The sequence below is a fragment of the Calliphora vicina genome, chromosome 2, assembly GCF_958450345.1.
Source record: "Calliphora vicina chromosome 2, idCalVici1.1, whole genome shotgun sequence".
In the NCBI taxonomy this organism is placed as follows: Eukaryota; Metazoa; Arthropoda; class Insecta; order Diptera; family Calliphoridae; genus Calliphora; species Calliphora vicina.
The window spans coordinates 90500671-90521371 of NC_088781.1; the positions used below are offsets into that span (position 1 = coordinate 90500671).

Consider the following 20701-nt stretch of genomic DNA (forward strand, 5'->3'; position numbering starts at 1 on the left):
CGCTGATCTACAGAATAATATAGATCTAGTCACTCCTTGGCTGATAACTATCTATCATGCCTGTCTTGCATGGTCCTACATACCAAAACGGTGGACCGAATGCACTGTGACATTCATTCCGAAAGGGGGGAAAGCGTCACACACCAAAGCAAAAGATTTCAGACCGATAAGTCTATCATCATTCTTGCTGAAAACCCTTGAAAGAATCATCGACATCCACATACGATTGTCTTTGAAACAAGGATCAGTATCTCCCTCTCAACACGCCTACATGAAAGGCAAATCCGTTGAGACAGCACTTCACTCCTTAGTGGGATATATTGAGAAATCCCTTGAATTTGGTAATTTCTCGTTAGTGGCCTTTCTGGATATAGAAGGAGCCTTCAATAACGTAGAATCTGCAACTATCGTTTCAGCTCTACAGGATCTTGGTTTAGACCAATCAACTGTAAGGTTCATCACAAACCTTCTACGATACAGGATCATTCGCTCCGAAAAGGGAACGGCAGTGATCACGAGAATGGCCACTAGGGGTACACCTCAGGGAGGTGTCTTATCACCACTTCTGTGGAATTTGGCCATAAATTGTCTGCTCAGGAAATTGGATCTCCTAGGTTATAAAACTGTCGCCTACGCGGATGACGTCGCGGTGGCAGTCTCTGGGATCCACTTGGACACGATATCACAACGCCTGGAACATGCACTCAGTATACTGAGTCGGTGGAGTACGGACAGTGGACTGAGTGTAAACCCAGGCAAAACTGAACTTGTACTGTTCACAAGGAGGTACAAGATTCCTCATTTCTCGCTTCCCCGATTAAATGGTGTTGAACTAACATCGGATCGGACATCGGACAGTGCAAAATACTTAGGAGTTATTCTGGATAGTAAACTATCCTGGAAACCCAATACCCTTTCAAGGACGTCAAAAGCCTTGACGGCTATGTATGTCTGTAAGAGGGCGATAGGTACGCAATGGGGTATTAGACCCCAGTTTGTCAACTGGCTATGTGATGCGGTCATTAAGCCGACACTATTTTATGGAGTTTCTGTCTGGTGGAAGGCACTAGACAGTGGCTCGACGTGTATGCTATTCGAGAGAGTGTTAAGGAGAATGGCAATCCTGATAACAGGAGCTTTAAGAACGACCGCAACAAAGTCGCTCTTTACTATATTGAACTGGATCCCTGTGGATCTTATGGCAAGAAAAATGGCATTTACTTCTGCCTTTAGGCTAAACGCGATTGGTGCGTGGAAACACGCTCCATATGGTCACGCCAGCATAATAGGTAGTATTCAGACTCTTCCGGAGAATATCGATTACTGCATTTCTAGGCCCTTCATAGCGAGGAATTTCGATTTCTCAATTCCGTGTGGTACGGAAGCAATGAACGGGCCCTTACATGACACAACGGGTCTCTCAGTCTATACGGACGGTTCTGTGAAGGGAGATCGAGTTGGCGTAGGTGTCTATATTCGGGAACTCGATATTAGGTTATCTTTCAGACTTCCGAATGAATGTAGCATTATTCAGGCTGAATTATCGGCCATCAAAAGGGCGGCTAACTGGCTTAGTTATAACAAGATATCTGACAGGGATATTTGTATATATACTGACAGTCAGGCAGCTATAAAATCCCTGACAGGTGTATACACAACATCTAACTTAGTCCAGGAATGCCGGGCATCCTTAAACAGGATGGCGAGACATTCAATAGTCGTACTCAAGTGGGTACGGGGACACGGGGATATTACTATTACGGGCAACTGTGTTGCCGATGATCTGGCGAGAAAAGGCGCCATGTTACCTGACGGAGACATAGATTTCCTATGTGGGATTCCGTTATCCAAATGCAAGCTACAAATTAGTAACTTCTACTATGAGCTCGCTCAGGCAAGATGGGACTGTGAACCCACATGCACTATGACCAGGACGATATGGCCCCGACTAAATCGGGGACGGACAATTCATCTTCTTGGCTTTACACGCTCACAATTGAGTGGTGTAGTGGCGGTCATAACTGGACACTGCACCTTTGGTAACCACGCTAGGAGACTTGGTTTGCCGTACCACGACTTCTGCAGAAGTTGTCAAAATGAGGAGGAGGATGAAACTATTTTTCATCTTCTTTGTCATTGTCCGGCATTAGGAGATCTACGCCTAAGGTTTCTGGGGCATCGTTCCCTTGATAGTCTCTCTGAGCTCTCGAATATGAGGCTTGAGGGCATTAGTGCCTTTATAGGTAGAAGTAATTGGTTGAAAAGACCAGACACGGGGATCACTTTAGAGTGACCCAATGATCGCCGACTCATTGGCACGTAAATTCTCCAAGATCTCCTCCCTCTCTTTTTCTTCTTACATCTCCTCCTTAACTTCTTCTTCTCCCTTTTTCACTTATATCTGTCCCTCTTTCTTCTTCTTTCTTCTACTTTCAGGTAACACAAAAGGACCATTGATGGACCCATGTGAGCTGCTCTTTCTCTCTTCCTTATTTCGTGGCTGCCTGGAAAACCTAACCTAACCTATCAGATAAAAATGATCATAGCTGAATTATTATCGATAATGAACTGAATTTTTCTTTCTAAATTGGTTGGATTGTAGTCTTTGAAAACGGTATACTACATGGCATGTGTTATAAAATATTTGTTAAAGTACTATATTTTCGTCAAATTTTAATTTTAAAGGAATTTAACCTTTACGGATCAAAAAATACATCGCCCAGATCATGATACAATAATTGTAGAAGGTAGAATCACTAGGGAGAGTTTTCAATATTTAGCCCTATAACATAGAATAATGTATCCATAGAAGCGTTACTGAGAGGGAGAAAACCTAAGTCTGTTGTCAAAAACCTAAGTCATGAGAATGTATTAGTACATAGTTTCGATATTGTATTGGTGCCTTTTTAATTTTCACCAGACATACAGAGTTGTATAAAAATGTTTAAATTTTAATCTATTTAAATTTTCTTCTATTTCCAATGCCAAAAATTTAAACTCTGTTCTATAAATTAAATTCCACCACAAATAAAATTAAGTGTCAAAAATTAATAAAAAATATTTTTTTTCGTTTGAGCAAAATTAACGTGTTTCGGCAAAAAAGTGTCCTGAAATGTATTTAAAAAAAATGCGAAATATTGTGTAGAAGTGTAATAAAGTGGTTCGGTCTCTATTTAATTGGAATATCGAAGTTATAATTTCAAGTATTTTTATGTGTATAATTCTCTCACAAGTATGTTGAATTCACATATCACAAGTACGTGTGAAGAGTAATTATTTTACTCTCAGCTTACTCTCAGTTGCGTCTCTAGTTGTACCCTATGCCCTATAATGTCAAACTTTGATTTTGATTTTTTTCATATTTTTTTTATATTGTCTTTTGTTTGACGTTACAAGAATTGTATAATTGAGAATTTATTTTCTACTGGGTGTACCTTATATTGTTGTATCATGGCCCAGATAAAGTTAAAAGTATTCTCTTTAACCCTATATATGATTTTATAAACGCCGGACCCGCACGTAAAGCATTAAAAGATTTATTAACAATTTTTATTCAAATAACGACCATTTTCTCTATATTAGTTATTAAATTTTTTAATGTATGGAAGGTTCCAACAATTTGTATGTGCACAAATGAGTACATGTTGGTACTTTGTGCACTTCTTATGGAATAAAAATAAAACTAATAAAACAAATCCAAAAATTGTTTCTATCATTTATTTTATGTTTAATATGTAAGAAAATGAATTACAATTCAAAACAAAAAGCATCGAGTTCTAAATAAAAAACAGACAAAACTAAAATAACTCGCATGTACTCAATTTTGCACCCCACAAATACTTTAGGGAAGAATTGCATTTTTTAATATTTTTTTCCAAAATCCGTTATTACGTAAAAAAATGTTTACATAATTTGGCATATTTAATTTAATTTTAATTTTTATTTCATTTATTTGTAATACAAAGCCTAAAAAGGCCAAAATAATTATATTACATAGCATTACATATTTTCTATCAATTTTTCATTTACTTCATTTGGAATTCTCTCTCGTGTTCAATCTGATGCTAAAGCTCGTACAAATTGGTATAAGTTAATCGGTATTGTTCCAACCGCCATTTCACGAATCACCAAAAATTCTCAATAGGATTGAGCTCAAGACTTAAAGCTGGTAACTGCATTAAGAAATTTTTCTAGGAACACCATTCTTTACGATTTTTGACTTGTGCATTGAGTCACCATCCCGTTCAAAAAAATTGGCAGGGATATTATGACAAAAATTAACTAAAAATGTTGAACCAGTAAACAATTTAATTGTTTGAACCTTCCATACATTACAAAAATGCCATACCTAATATAGAGAAAATGGACGTTATTTGAATAAAAATTGTTAATAAATATGTTATTGTTTTACGCGCGGGTCCGGGTGTTTATAAAATCATATATAGGGTTAAAGAGAATACTTTTAACTTTATCTGGGCGATGTATTTTTTGATCCTCTTCAAGGTTAGGTTCCTCTAAAATTAAAATTTGATGTAAATATAGTACTTTAACAAAAATTTTATAACACATGCCATGTAGTATACCGTTTTCAAAGAATACAATTCAACCAATTTAGAAAGAAAAATTCAGTTCATTATCGATAATAACTTAGCTATGATCATTTATACATATCTGATCAAATATAAAAAATTAACTTTTATCCAAATTTAAATTAAATATTTATGTTTACATATTTTGGCTACCTTAGTTTTGATATGTTTACTAACTAATGGCAAAATATATGTTTTTGCCAATGAAAATCAATTCTGTCCGGCGACGTGTATAATTTTTAGAATATATTTTTTTCTACATTACATGAGAGGCATATTTGCCATATATGCACTTATCAAAATATTCTCCATCGAAGTTATCACAAAGGATTACTTTATACATAATTTTTCTTTCATATAAAAAAAATTTCCTAGGAGCATTTTGCAGGCCAGGTGATAAATACGAGGTGATAAAAACATCGGCATATGATATACGTGTGGCCCCATATTACGTTATTTGAAAGTTAAGGATCAACATACAGGAATAAATATTCTTATTTTCGCATTTGAACGTGTGTTATATTCATACATTTTTGTTTGTCTATTCGGCATAGCCAAATGTAACATTCTAAGTTGTTTTTTGTGTCAAATGTATGTATTTTTTTAATTAAAAATGTTAGCCCTCTTTTAGCCACTTTTTAGCCCTTTTTTAGCCTTTTTTCTAAGTATTTAGCCCTTTTTGCTCACCATGAATTGGCAACACTGGCCGTTACAGTGTTTGTTTCCTTACTGTCTTAACAATTTTGAAACAATCTGCGAAATAACGAGTTGACTATCTGCGTAATTTGAAGACTCATTATACCGAATTTATAGGGTCACTATCCCGATTTGGTGGATAAGAGCGCTAATGCTGTCGAAGATGTCATTTTCCAGCGGGACGGGTGAATTAAAGCATTTATCTAAAACCGTGAAAAATGGATTAGCGAGCAAAATTTCCTACCGAAATAGTGACCAGTTCAAAGTCCCGACATCAATACGTAATCTTCTTTGTATTTTTCGGATTCATCTTTTGACTTTGTAGATAATAACACTTATCCTGTGGAAGAAATAATTTTACTGTGAAACATTAACGTGTTTCGGCAAAAAAGTGTCCTGAAATGTATTTAAAAAAATGCGAAATATTGTGTAGAAGTGTAATAAAGTGGTTCGGTCTCTATTTAATTGGAATATCGAAGTTAAAATTTCAAGTATTTTTATGTGTATAATTCTCTCACAAGTATGTTGAATTCACTTATCACAAGTACGTGTGAAGAGTAATTATTTTACTCTCAGTTGCGTCTCTAGTTGTACCCTATGCCCTATAATGTCAAACTTTGATTTTGATTTTTTTCATATTTTTTTTATATTGTCTTTTGTTTGACGTTACAAGAATTGTATAATTGAGAATTTATTTTCTACTGGGTGTACCTTATATTGTTGTATCATGGCCCAGATAAAGTTAAAAGTATTCTCTTTAACCCTATATATGATTTTATAAACGCCGGACCCGCGCGTAAAGCATTAAAAGATTTATTAACAATTTTTATTCAAATAACGACCATTTTCTCTATATTAGTTATTAAATTTTTTTAATGTATGGAAGGTTCCAACAATTTGTATGTGCACAAATGAGTACATGTTGGTTGTTTAATTTAGATTTTTTTTATACGTGTATTTTACTTGAATTCATATTACTTGTTAGGATCTATTATACTCCCTATTTTACACCCTTGGGTGGGGATATTTCTATAGATTCTAACGAGTAAAACCGTTAACGGTATCTTTTTGCAACATTGTTCGCCACTTTTTATGTTAAGTTTTTTAAAATCTAATCGTTGATTGCCCTTTCAGTGTGACACACTAAAATTTTGTAAACTCTACACAAGGTAATATAAATAAATTAAATTTATTTGAAATATAAAAGACAAAAACTTCTACTTGTTTTATTTTCTTTACACGCACAAACATTTGGTCCACTCGAACCGGATTTCTTGGCAAAACATTGTGAGCACTTGGAATAATTGTATTTGTTTCTTTTACTTAAAAGGATCGCCATTTTTTTGGACACCACAAACAATCGTCTTCTTCAATTTTTTAATTTTTGAAAAAATAAATAAAAGGTGCGTAAATAAATACATTTTTTTTAAAAAAGAAGTGCCAAAAGTGTGAAGAAAAATAAAGTGAAGTTAATTTATTTTTGTATCAATTGTGTTTAATATACACACATACAAATAAATAAATACATTACATATTGTTATTACTTTGTGTTACTTTGATTGATCGCATTACCAACACCAGTTTATTATACAGTACAATTTTGACACTTGTTTTGTGCCCTTTTTCTTTAGTGCGAAATTTATCGACTGTTCTTTTTGTTTACGCAGACGGACAGAATAAAAATAAAATAAAAATTTGTTAAAGTGATAAAAAATAAATTTAATAAATAAATCGGGCAGTGAAAATAATAATTAAAATTTGTTGTGTAATTTAATTTACAAATTTAGTGCAAAATAGTGTAAACAATTATAAAGAAGAAATATAATATTGTGTTTGTTGTACTTTTTATATATATACTTTATACATATTTATTATCCGCTTCTTCTTCGTTTGCAAATTGTCACCCTACGGTCGGTCAGTTTGCCTAATACTTCGTTTGTTTACACTATTTAAACTTTTTTCGCTGCATTTTTTATAAAATTCGTAACAAATTTAACTTTAAATAAATAAAATTAATTTTTTTGTACATTTAGAAAATTCTTGTGCTATTAAATCGCATCAATTTAAAAAAAAAAAAAAAGTTAAAAATTTGTTAATCAATCGTTTTATTAAATTTGTTTCATTTAACCACTTTAAATAAAATATAATGTCCGTATCAGAACTTGACAGATTTATTAGAGCTTCTGATGCTCTTATAAGCTTTCAGGCTTATTTCAATGACATAAAAGAAGACGTTCATACGGTTTTCACATTGGAGCTTCATAGTGATGAATTAAAAACTTTAATGGACACAGTTAAGTTGACTTATCAAAAATGTTTAGACTTTTTGTCTACTTCGGACACAGCAGAGCCCGATGATATTGACGTTACTTCAGCCAAGTACCAGTCGACTTACACTGCGTTTGTGAATTGTTTATCGAAAATTAGGGAACGTTTACATAACTATGAAGAGACTCAAAAGACTAGTGACTCACCGGTAGTGAATTCTAATTCTGAATCACATCACAATTTGGTAGTACCGCCCTGTGATGTTGAGACCTTTGATGGTGAATACCTGTCTTGGCCCTCGTTTAGGGATTTGTTTACCGCTTTATATGTAAATAATTCACGTCTTAGCAACATTGAACGGATGTGCCATCTTATACGAAAGACTAGTGGCGATGCAAAGGACATAGTTTCTAAATATCCGCTCTCTAATCTAGGCTTTGATATGGCATGGAGCAACCTTAGGGCTGCTTATGAAAATCCTCGTATGTTGGTTAACAACCAACTAAAGATACTTTTCAATCTCCCTATTTTAGATAAGGAAACTTCTGTAGGTCTCAAGACGATACAAAGGGGTATAAACAGTTGTCTTTCGGCATTATCGATTTATAAAGTGTCAACGGAAAATTGGGATCCGATGATCGTTTTCATGTGTATTCAACGACTTCCCGATTGCACTGTTACCTTATGGGAACAGAGCATAAAAGACAAATTCGTATTGTCTGTTTGGAAAGATCTGGATGCATTTCTGACGGAAAGAATTCAGACTTTAGAGTGTCTACGCGACATTAGGGAAGTACCACAAACGAAAAAATCAGTTGTTCAAAAGGTGAATACGCATCATGCTACTTCATCTTCTTCGCATTCTTGTAGTCTTTGCAAGAATCAAAGCCATTTTCTGCGTGATTGTAAAAGATTTAAAAAGCTTTCGGTAATGGACAGATTTTCGACAGTAAAGAAAAATAATTGGTGTATTAATTGTTTATCACGAACACATCAAGTGAAAGAGTGTAAAAGTATTCATAGTTGTTCTATTTGCAAGAAGAGGCACCACACTTTATTACATAAAAATGAGCCTTCAGAAGATTCAAGTCGAAGTTCTAGACCTTCTTCTTCGAGCGTAGGTACTAGTGCTATATCACAACCTACTCACTCTAGACCTATAGAATCTTCCCAAACAGCTAGTACTAGCGGTTTTAGCTCTTCTGCACCTCTTAATCGACAGGCGTTTCACATCTCACGAAACCAGACAGTATTGTTAGGAACTGCGATGGTGAATATTCATCATCAGGGTATGACATACCCAGCTCGTGCTCTTATTGACCCTGCTTCGGAAACTTCGTTTATCTCCGAACGGGTACAGAATCGTTTGAAAATTTCTGCGCATTCGACGAATGCCAAAATTTCTGGTATCAACCAAGCGATTTCTGTAACAGCAAGGAAATCGTGTTCCATTTTTATTGGCACGCCCTTGGATTCTTCAATTATTTTGAGTACCATAGCCCTTGTTCTACCAACCATATCTGGTAATTTACCATCTTTCATTATATCAAATGATCTTCGCAAAGATTTGCCTAATATACGTTTGGCAGATTCTCAATTCTTCGATTGCAGACCAGTTGATCTACTTTTAGGAGCGGATCTATTTCCGCAAATTATAATGGGTTCAGTTAGAAACGTTTTAGGGACATTATTGGCTCAGGAAACGATTTTCGGCTGGATTATCACCGGTCCGGTTCCACAGTCTTCGGTTCAGGTATACAACACTAGAGTTGACTTTTCTGAAGAGGATAACTTAAACCGTATTTTACTTAGGTTTTGGGAATTAGAGGAACCGCCAAAACGAAAAATTATGTCCGCACATGATCTTATGTGTGAGGAAAATTATAGGAAAACTACTCGTCGAGATTCTGATGGTCGATATGTGGTAAAATTACCTTTTAAACCGGAATTTCCTGACACGCTTTTTCTAGGCCATTCTAAACAGAATGTTAGGGCTCAGTTTTTAAGGACTGAATCTTCGCTCTTGCGGAACCCTCTTATCAAGAATATGTATGATGACGTTGTTAGGGAATATTTGACTCTAGACCATATGCGACCGGTTAGAGAAGAATCGATTTCTTCTTGCTATCTACCTCATCACCCAGTGATAAAATTAGATAGAAAAACAACTAAATTGCGAGTAGTTTTTAATGCGTCCAATAAAACGTCTAATGGCCACAGTCTAAATGATTGTTTGTTTGTGGGACCCACATTGCAGGCAGATCTAGTTCTCCTGATTTTACGTTGGCGTTTCTTTAGGTTTGTGTTTAATTGTGATATAACACAGATGTATAGGCAGATAAGACTTGATAGGTCTCATACTCCATTTCAGCGAATTTTGTTTCGTGATACTCCGACGGAGGAAATAAAAGAGTATGAGTTACAGACTGTAACTTTCGGTGTCAATTGCGCACCATATCTTGCCATTCGTACTTTGTTACAATTGGCTGATGATGTAGAATGTAAACACCCATTAGCGGCGGAAATTCTAAGGAAATGTATGTATGTCGACGACGTACTAAATGGAACTCATGATATCCCAACCGCGTTGATCGCTCGCGATCAACTTATAGCGGCTTTGTCTTCAGCGGGTTTTGAACTCAGGAAATGGACTTCCAATGAGAAGGCTATCTTAGCCGGGTTTCCTGTGGAACATTTAGTAGATGCCAAACTTTTAAAATTTGTAGAGTCAAGTAGCTCTAAAACTCTTGGCTTACAGTGGAATGCACACTTGGACTCCTTCTATTTCAATGTGGACCGTATTTCGATGCGATCAAGTCACACGAAGAGGGAAGTGTTGTCTATTATTGCGAGGTTATTTGACCCTGTTGGTTGGTTAGGACCAGTCATTATTGTCGCTAAGATGGTAATGCAGAGGGTTTGGCAAGATCAAGTAGAGTGGGACGAATCTCTCAAACCTGCTACAGAAGCCGAATGGCAAAAATTTGCTTCTTCATATCATGAAGTGAACCAAATTCAAATTCCTAGATGGGTTCATTATGTACCTAATTCTAAAATAGAGCTTCACGTCTTTTCTGACGCATCGGAAAAGGCATATGCAGCGGTAATTTACGCGCGAATTGAAACACCTGATGGCGAAATTTTTACTCATTTGCTGACAAGTAAAACAAAAGTTGCTCCCATAAAGTCGATTTCACTACCACGTCTTGAACTTTGTGGTGCAGTTCTTGCGGTGGATCTTTTGAAATCATTATTATATGAAATTGATATCCCGTTATGCCAAATTTATTGTTGGACCGATTCTACAATCGTCCTAGCTTGGTTGAAAAAAGACCCTTGCTCATGGGCAACCTTTGTCGCCAACCGAGTATGTAAAATACAGGAAATTGTCGGAAGACATAATTGGCACCATGTCAAATCAGAAGAGAACCCAGCAGACTTGGGAAGTCGAGGCATCTCGCCCTCTGATTTGTCACATTGCGAGCTTTGGTGGCATGGCCCATATTGGCTTCGGGAGAAAAGCACTACCTGGAATTTTGGTTATTTGTCTTTATTGGATACGGATTTGGAAGCTCGTGCAGTAAAATCGCATGCTTCATTTTTTAACAATTATGAAGATATTTTAGAGAGATTTTCTTCACTTGATAGAGCAATTAGAGTGTTAGCATATGTTTTTAGATTTTTCTATAAAACCCATTCTGCTCATAGAAATAGAAACTCTTATGAATCTACCACGGTTACGAATATTGAAGTGAAACAAGTGAAATTACGATTGGCCATTCTTGCCCAAAAAGTCAATTTCGCCGAAGAGTACAAATGTCTTTTGGAAAAAAGACCCCTATCTTCAAAAAGTTCACTTTTAACGTTGAATCCATTTCTGGATAATGAAGGTGTCATGAGACTCAACGGTCGCTTGGCTAAATCACCTTCATTAGTTTACACCGAACGGCATCCCATATTGTTGCCATATTCTTGTCGCTTTACACTTCTTTTGACTGAATTTGTACACATGATTTCTATCCATGGTGGAAATCAATTAATGCTCAGGATATTGAGGATCGAGTATTGGGTACCTCGTTTGAGAACACTTGTTCGAGCGGTTGTTAACCGCTGCAAACGTTGTATCCTCGATCGTAAACGTACATGTACGCAAATAATGGCTGCGTTACCTCCTGAACGAACTCAGATAAGCCGACCATTTACGACAACTGGAGTTGACTTCGCAGGGCCCTTTGACATGAAAAATTTAAGTGGTAGGTCAGGTCAAATTTTGAAAGCCTACGTCTGTATTTTTGTTTGTTTTTCAACAAAAGCCATTCATTTGGAAGTAAGTTCAGATTTATCAACGGATAAATTCTTAGCCGCTTTTAATCGATTTATATCGAGGCGAGGTTGTCCAACTACCATGTTTTCCGATAACGGTACAAACTTTGTTGGAGCCTCTCGTGAGATAGAAAGGGATTTTAAAACATTTTTATTAGAAAGTCGCGCTCGGATGTGTTCCACTTTTGGTATTAATGGACTGTCATGGCGATTTATTCCAGCCGGCGCTCCTCACATGGGAGGCTTATGGGAAGCTGGAGTTCGAAGTTTTAAACTTCATTTTCGAAAAGAAGCCCAGTCTGTAAAATACACATTTGAGGAATTATCGACGGTCCTCGCGAGAATTGAAGCTTGTCTTAATTCGAGGCCGCTTTGCCCCATGAGCGACAATCCTAATGAGCCAGTAGCTCTTACTCCGGGCCATTTTTTGATTGGCTCGCCCATCTTAGCTCCCCCGGAACCTTCTATATACGAATCCCCTCTAAGTTTGGTAAATCGATATCGAAAAGTAAAAGCGCTAACCCATCACTTCTGTCGACGATGGAAGGAAGAATATTTAACGAACTTACATAAAAGATATAAATGGAAATGGCCGGAACGAGAGATCGCTATAGGTGATTTAGTAGTCATTAGAAACGAACAATTGTCACCGACTTCTTGGAAATTAGGACGAGTCGTTAAAACTTATCCGGGAAGTGATAGTCACGTACGCGTCGCGGACATACGTACTGAAAATGGTGTGGTAAAGCGACCAATTACTAAGCTGGTCGTTCTGGCCAGTTAAACATTTGAATTAGAAATTTAACTTTCATTGTTTCCTAGAATCATGGTCTCTTTAAACAATTTCTTTGAGGACGCTTTACTTGAAGATTATGAGGAAGCAATGGAGGTAGATGCAGCCGTTAAAGCTGAGCTTAATGCCGAAGTTATTAATGAGGTCCCAAAAACTACAACCACGGCTGACGTCTCTACTGCTGACGACATGGAAAAGACCCCAACTTCCGTTGTGGTACCGGCTCCTGTAGCCCCTATATCTACGGATATAAATACCTCAACGCCTGTTGGAGGATCGGCTCCTGAAAATACTACGATATTTAATACCTCTGTTTCTACAGTGGTAACGGCTCCTGAAGTCCAAACACCGTCAAATCCTGATGAAATGTCAGGTGTCGTTGAAGCCTCGGGTTCGAATACGTCGACTAGCAATACCCAACGGGTAGCCGCGAATTGCAAAATTTGTAATCGTAAACATCAATTGTCATCGTGTCGCGCTTTTAAACACATGACATTTGAGAAAAGAATAAGAATGGTTCTTCTTCACCATTATTGTTCGCGGTGCCTTTCGGCGCAACATATTTCACGTGATTGCAAGAGCTCGGGTCGATGCAAAAAGTGCAAGGGCAAACACCATTCGATGCTTCATGCGTCAAATAATGCCAACAAAAACGTTACTAGAACGGAAAATCGTCTTCCCTCCGTCCCTAGCACTACATCTACATCGTTGTCAATACGGCACATTGTGTCTTTTTCACCAACCGCAAAGGTTATTTTGCAATTGTCCAACAGGAATATTCCTGTACGGGCAGCTTTGGATTTGTGCTGTAACATGAGCTACATTTGCTCCAGTTTAGTTGCAAATCTAAAGCTGCCCGTTTCTACAGTCGACAAAGACGGAATGTGTCGTATTCGGATTAGTTCTATTCACGATTCGTCGCAAACGATAGATTTGACCGCAAAAGTACGACAAATGAACGGCATAAATACGCCAGTAGAATCGGTTTCGGATACGGTGAAGATGCATTTTGAGGGTTTGCAATTGGCAGATCCTAGTTTTAACGTTTCTGGAAAGGTCGCCCTTGTAATAGGACCCGAAGTAGCTCCTCAAATTATGAAAGGCAGGATATATTCGAACCCGGGACTTCCAATGGCACAATATACCATTTTTGGTTGGGTCATTTCTGGCCAATCTCCTCTTTAAGGGGACCAGTTCATGGTCTGATCAAAACCATATCCACTTTGGGTGCAGTATGTAGTCTGCGTAAAACTACATCCCATAGATCTTGCTCTATGGGAACTTTTTACCAGCTGGTCTGGCCTGGTCTTATGACCAATTTGTATTTTGAAAAAATAAAATAAAATTGAATAAATAAAAAACTATATACATATATTAATTTAATTTATAATTTATTTTATTAGTATTACCTTTAAGTTTAATATAACTGTTGCAACATACTTTGTTGTTGCAAGGTGGCCGGCAATGTTTAATTTAGATTTTTTTTATACGTGTATTTTACTTGAATTCATATTACTTGTTAGGATCTATTATACTCCCTATTTTACACCCTTGGGTGGGGATATTTCTATAGATTCTAACGAGTAAAACCGTTAACGGTATCTTTTTGCAACATTGTTCGCCACTTTTTATGTTAAGTTTTTTAAAATCTAATCGTTGATTGCCCTTTCAGTGTGACACACTAAAATTTTGTAAACTCTACACAAGGTAATATAAATAAATTAAATTTATTTGAAATATAAAAGACAAAAACTTCTACTTGTTTTATTTTCTTTACACGCACAAACATTGGTACTTTGTGCACTTCTTATGGAATAAAAATAAAACTAATAAAACAAATCCAAAAATTGTTTCTATCATTTATTTTATGTTTAATATGTAAGAAAATGAATTACAATTCAAAACAAAAAGCATCGAGTTCTAAATAAAAAACAGGCAAAACTAAAATAACTCGCATGTACTCAATTTTGCACCCCACAAATACTTTAGGGAAGAATTGCATTTTTTAATATTTTTTTCCAAAATCCGTTATTACGTAAAAAAATGTTTACATAATTTGGCATATTTAATTTAATTTTAATTTTTATTTCATTTATTTGTAATACAAAGCCTAAAAAGGCCAAAATAATTATATTACATAGCATTACATATTTTCTATCAATTTTTCATTTACTTCATTTGGAATTATCTCTCGTGTTCAATCTGATGCTAAAGCTCGTACAAATTGGTATAAGTTAATCGGTATTGTTCCAACCGCCATTTCACGAATCACCAAAAATTCTCAATAGGATTGAGCTCAAGACTTAAAGCTGGTAACTGCATTAAGAAATTTTTCTAGGAACACCATTCTTTACGATTTTTGACTTGTGCATTGAGTCACCATCCCGTTCAAAAAAATTGGCAGGGATATTATGACAAAAATTAAAACAAAAACGTCCATTAGAGAAAATGGACGTTATTTGAATACAAATTGTTAATAAATATGTTATTGTTTTACGCGCGGGTCCGGGTGTTTATAAAATCATATATAGGGTTAAAGAGAATACTTTTAACTTTATCTGGGCGATGTATTTTTTGATCCTCTTCAAGGTTAGGTTCCTCTAAAATTAAAATTTGATGTAAATATAGTACTTTAACAAAAATTTTATAACACATGCCATGTAGTATACCGTTTTCAAAGACTACAATTCAACCAATTTAGAAAGAAAAATTCAGTTCATTATCGATAATAACTTAGCTATGATCATTTATACATATCTGATCAAATATAAAAAATTAACTTTTATCCAAATTTAAATTAAATATTTATGTTTACATATTTTGGCTACCTTAGTTTTGATATGTTTACTAACTAATGGCAAAATATATGTTTTTGCCAATGAAAATCAATTCTGTCCGGCGACGTGTATAATTTTTAGAATATATTTTTTTCTACATTACATGAGAGGCACATTTGCCATATATTCACTTATCAAAATATTCTCCATCGAAGTTATCACAAAGGATTACTTTATACATAATTTTTCTTTCATATAAAAAAAATTTCCTAGGAGCATTTTGCAGGCCAGGTGATAAATACGAGGTGATAAAAACATCGGCATATGATATACGTGTGGCCCCATATTACGTTATTTGAAAGTTAAGGATCAACATACAGGAATAAATATTCTTATTTTCGCATTTGAACGTGTGTTATATTCATACATTTTTGTTTGTCTATTCGGCATAGCCAAATGTAACATTCTAAGTTGTTTTTTGTGTCAAATGTATGTATTTTTTTAATTAAAAATGTTAGCCCTCTTTTAGCCACTTTTTAGCCCTTTTTTAGCCTTTTTTCTAAGTATTTAGCCCTTTTTGCTCACCATGAATTGGCAACACTGGCCGTTACAGTGTTTTACTGTTTCCTTACTGTCTTAACAGTTTTGAAACAATCTGCGAAATAACGAGTTGACTATCTGCGTAATTTGAAGACTCATTATACCGAATTTATAGGGTCACTATCCCGATTTGGTGGATAAGAGCGCTAATGCTGTCGAAGATGTCATTTTCCAGCGGGACGGGTGAATTAAAGCATTTATCTAAAACCGTGAAAAATGGATTAGCGAGCAAAATTTCCTACCGAAATAGTGACCAGTTCAAAGTCCCGACATCAATACGTAATCTTCTTTGTATTTTTCGGATTCATCTTTTGACTTTGTAGATAATAACACTTATCCTGTGGAAGAAATAATTTTACTGTGATATGGCGACCTAAACAACATATCAAAAATAGTAAAGAATGGTGTTCTGAGCATAATTTCTCATTGGTGTAGTGTCCAGCTTAATGTCTCGAGCTCAATCCTATTGAGAATTTTTGGTAAATCGTGAAGTGGCGGATGGAACAATACCTATTAAATTCTACCAATTTGTACGAGCTTTAGTAGCGGATTGAGCACGAAAGAGAGAGTATTACAAATGAATTAAATGAAAAATTTGTAGAAAATATGCCATAACATGTACAAATTTATTTACCTAATAAAGGATTTTGAAATAATATGTATTAAAAAATTAAATTCTTCCCTAAAGTTTGTGTGGGTGCAAAATTGAGTACATGCGAGCTATTTTAATTTTGTCTGTTTTTTACTTAGAACTAATTTGAATTTAAAATGTACAAAAACAAGTGATATTCAGTATTAAAAATATTAAGGGTATTCATTTCAAAAAAATGGAAAATTACACTGATTTTTTTACACTTTTACACAACAAACACATGAACAAAATCCCACAAAAAATACAACTTTTTTTGAATGAATATCCTTATCATAACGTCGGACTACTTTTACACACTTTAGTACATATCTTCGCTTAAAACAAATGAACAAAATTCCACAAAAATATACAACTTTTTTTGAATGAATATCCTTATCATAGCGTCGGACTACTTTTACATATCTTAACTTAAAAATTTCCATTGCTAGTAAACTTAAATCAAGTTTTATATATAAATTATATCGGAAAAACGTTCACACAGGAGCTAGGTGAAACCATACAGATATTTTAAACACATTTCTTACAAGCAACAAACAGGCTGCAATCCCTGAGAAGTAGTTTTTAAATATTAATTCCTATTCTTCCTATAAGGAGCATAGGGACGTAGTAGTTTTTATGCTGGAAGTCAATTGGTGCAATTATATAGAAATATGATTATTTTTGAGTGCTGAAAACACCAGAAGGAATACATTATTGAGTTGCATCCTATGTATATGTATGGTATATATATACATACATTCTACTTATTACCTGCAAAAGGTCAAAAATAGCAGTACAAACTCATCAATATTTTGAAAAGGATATTAAAAATAAAATATTGATAAAAATCTTAATTAACAAATTTCTAAACAAATTGAAATATTAATTCAGTGTAATATCCAAGAGTTATGTATCTATTTATTTGATCAGATCACTATTAGTAGAAAAACATATTGTATTGTAATAACGGTACTGCTACATAAAAAAATAATTAGAACTGAGATTTTGAGAATTATCTTAAAATATTCCAATCACCGTTTTAAGGGGCATATTTGTTTTCCCCTCAACGCTCTGATTTGACAATTTATATGTACATCTATAAAATTGCAATCAAAAACTGCATATTTTGTAAATTTTCAAGGTCACTGAATTAAAATGTGTATACCTCTTATTTCCGAGTTCCATCTATATTATTTCAGAAAGTATTAAATATTCGTCAAATTGTGCAATCAATAAGATATAATGTCATTAGTACATTTAATAAAATATTTTGTTTTATTTAACTTGTTTCTCTAAAACACGGATTCGACTTAAAACTCCTGTTTGTAATTTACTACTGAATTACGTTTCAACAGTATTGCCAGCATCAAATGACCATTACAACGGGGTAATTCAAAAATGAGATTTTTTTTCGCAATAAGAAAAATCTAAATTTCTTTCCAAATACAATAGCCCATAATCATAGTCAAACACAAAAGTCGGTTCTTTTTAAAAACAACGGCATAAATCAAGATCATCGAAACAGCTTGCATTTTAATATTTTGTTTTGGTGTTTATAGCTCTCATAATTATAAGTACAAAAATGTTAACATTTTTGCCTGCTCTCTTTTAGTTTACGAGTTATAGGCATTTAAAGTCAGTATATATAATAGTAAATTTCTCATGTATTTGGTAAATAATCGGATCATTATGGGTATCATTGAATAGTGCTTCAAAATACCTTTAATATGATATATAATATGGAAATGTTTATTAATATTGTGAACCAAAAATTCCTTTTTGAATTTATATGACACTATTTCAGAAAATTTTGATATACAGAAAAAGTGATTTTAGAGAAGGCGGTGATCGATACACCCCAGAGTTTGAAGTCCCTTCGATTGGCCGAAGGCCGGCAATACAGAAAATATGAATAGTAACAGAAAAAAATTATAAAAATATAAACTGTTGCGGGGATCTTGATTTGTTCCAAAACAACTTTAAATTAAAAACCCTCTTTATATTATTTCCCAACTATAGTCAAAATTAAAGTATGTTTTAAATTGAACCGAATTTAACTGGGTGCCACCTCAAATGTAGAAAATGTTTTCATACAATATACAAAAACATATAGACAAGTGGCACCGCTGACATAGAAAATTAAAACAAAAACCAAAAAAGGTAAACAATAAAAGTAACCGGGACAACTAACTTGGGGGTTACACGATCAAGTTTTGCCTTTCAAGTTTTAATACACTCACACTTTTTTACTAATACACTCACACTTTTAAGAATTGAAACGAACTTGCATTCAATTTCACATTCAAGTTGGTGTTCAATTTTTCATTCAAGAAAACAGCTGATTACATTTTTATGTCCAATTTGTACTAAAATTGTTTTCAAGTTGCGTGCTGCCTACGTCACCGGTTTCAATTTTTATAAATTTTGACAAACAGTATATGTAAAAGACTATCAAGAAAAACTTGATCGTGTGGCTGCAGTGTAAAGAAAAACATTTTTTTGTGGTGGAAAAATGGAAAAGATAAGATTAATATCATATTTAGAATATTTTGGTACTAATTTTATTGACTGTTCAATAATTGCTAAATCTCTGTCAAATTCTTGTAACTTAATTTTTTTTACTTTTTGTCGAACTTTTTTACATGGCGAAGAACAGCTGATGCTGTTGTTAAATGAGTTAATAACAGCTTCAGCTTGTTTTACATTTACAGTCGACTTTAACGTCACAAATATACATTAACTTGTCTATGGTAGACCTAAAGTCCACTCTTAATAGGGCGGTCAGACGTCTGACCCCCCTTCAAGTAAAGACCCCCTATAATAGGGGGGTCAGACGGCATGTATTGCTTGTGTATTGGGACATGTATTCGCACATATGGAATTCCATGTGTATGTCAAAATTCACTTTATACATACGATGCATAATTTCCACGTTCAAACGTACATATGTAATTGCATGTGACATAACCTCTATTAGTTTATATGTTTGTTGTTTTTAACAATATATTTATTTAAAACATTTTTAAATAACAATAAATATATTCAATGCAATGAAACTTATTTTGTTATGATTTTTCTTTACTCTTTTTTGTTTTGTTTTTTTTTTTATTTTGCACTCACACAGTGTTGTATTTTAAAATACAACACTGTTATACACGCGAAAATAGAACATGCTCTAATTTCAAAAATGTCACGAGTATACACATTACGAGAATACACATTAGGGTCTATAGCTGAAACAAAAAGTCGACTTTTCGACCTTTCGACTTTTTCCGTTTTTTCAAAAGTCGACTTTTCGAACTTTCGACTTTTTTCGTTTTTTAAAAAGTCGACTTTTCGAACTGTCGACTTTTGGTAATTTATAAAAGTCGACTTTTCGAACTTTAGACTTTTTAGTTAAATCGACTTTTTTCGACTTTTCGACTTTTTTAGAATATTTTCGACTTTCCGACTTTTTTCAACTTTTTACCATTTCTTGTAACAAACACATAGTTTCTACATTTATTGATGCGCCTTTTGTAATGTTTAGCAATAAAAATTAAATTTATCAAGGCGATAATAGTTAGAAGAATGTTGTGTAGAAAAAAGCTTTAATTTATAAACATTTATTTATTATTTATATTAGCATACACTACATAAAATGCAAGTGTACCAAATTGTAATAGTTTTAGTATAATGTTGCAATTAAATATTTTTTTAACAATCTAAAAAGTCGACTTTTATCGACTATTCGACTTTTTTCGACTATTTTCAACTTTTATCGACTATTCGACTTTTATCGACTATTCGACTTTTGAGATGACATTAATGATTATTCGACTTTTTTCCGGCCAAAAAGTCGATTTCTACTTTTTTCAGCAAAAAGTAGATTGACACATGTATTTTACATACACAAAGTTTCATATGGATCACACGGTATGTATATGTTTACATGTGGAAAAATGTCCCAATACATGGCACAAAACACAAGCAATATATGCCGTCTGACCCCCCTTTAATTGAAATAGCTATTTAATGTGTTTTA

The 20701-nt window shown here is 34.3% G+C and overlaps 2 protein-coding genes across 2 annotated transcripts in view; one reads left to right on the forward strand and one right to left on the reverse strand.

Annotated features, from left to right (window-relative positions):
- Positions 1–17974, reverse strand: part of gus (gustavus) — a 156713-nt gene extending 138739 nt beyond the window's left edge. The window contains exon 1 of the mRNA XM_065500992.1: positions 17843–17974. The gene's annotated coding sequence lies outside the window, so the exon portion shown is untranslated. The remainder of the gene's footprint in view (positions 1–17842) is intronic.
- On the forward strand, positions 7432–12660 carry LOC135950675 (uncharacterized). Its single transcript, XM_065500205.1, has one exon. The coding sequence runs from the start codon at positions 7432–7434 to the stop codon at positions 12658–12660; it is 5229 nt and encodes a 1742-aa protein (XP_065356277.1).
- Positions 17975–20701: the final 2727 nt, after the last annotated feature.

Bases quoted from the DNA above. Each gene is read 5' to 3' on its own strand.
- LOC135950675 (XM_065500205.1), top strand. From the start codon at position 7,432: ATGTCCGTATCAGAACTTGACAGATTTATTAGAGCTTCTGATGCTCTT.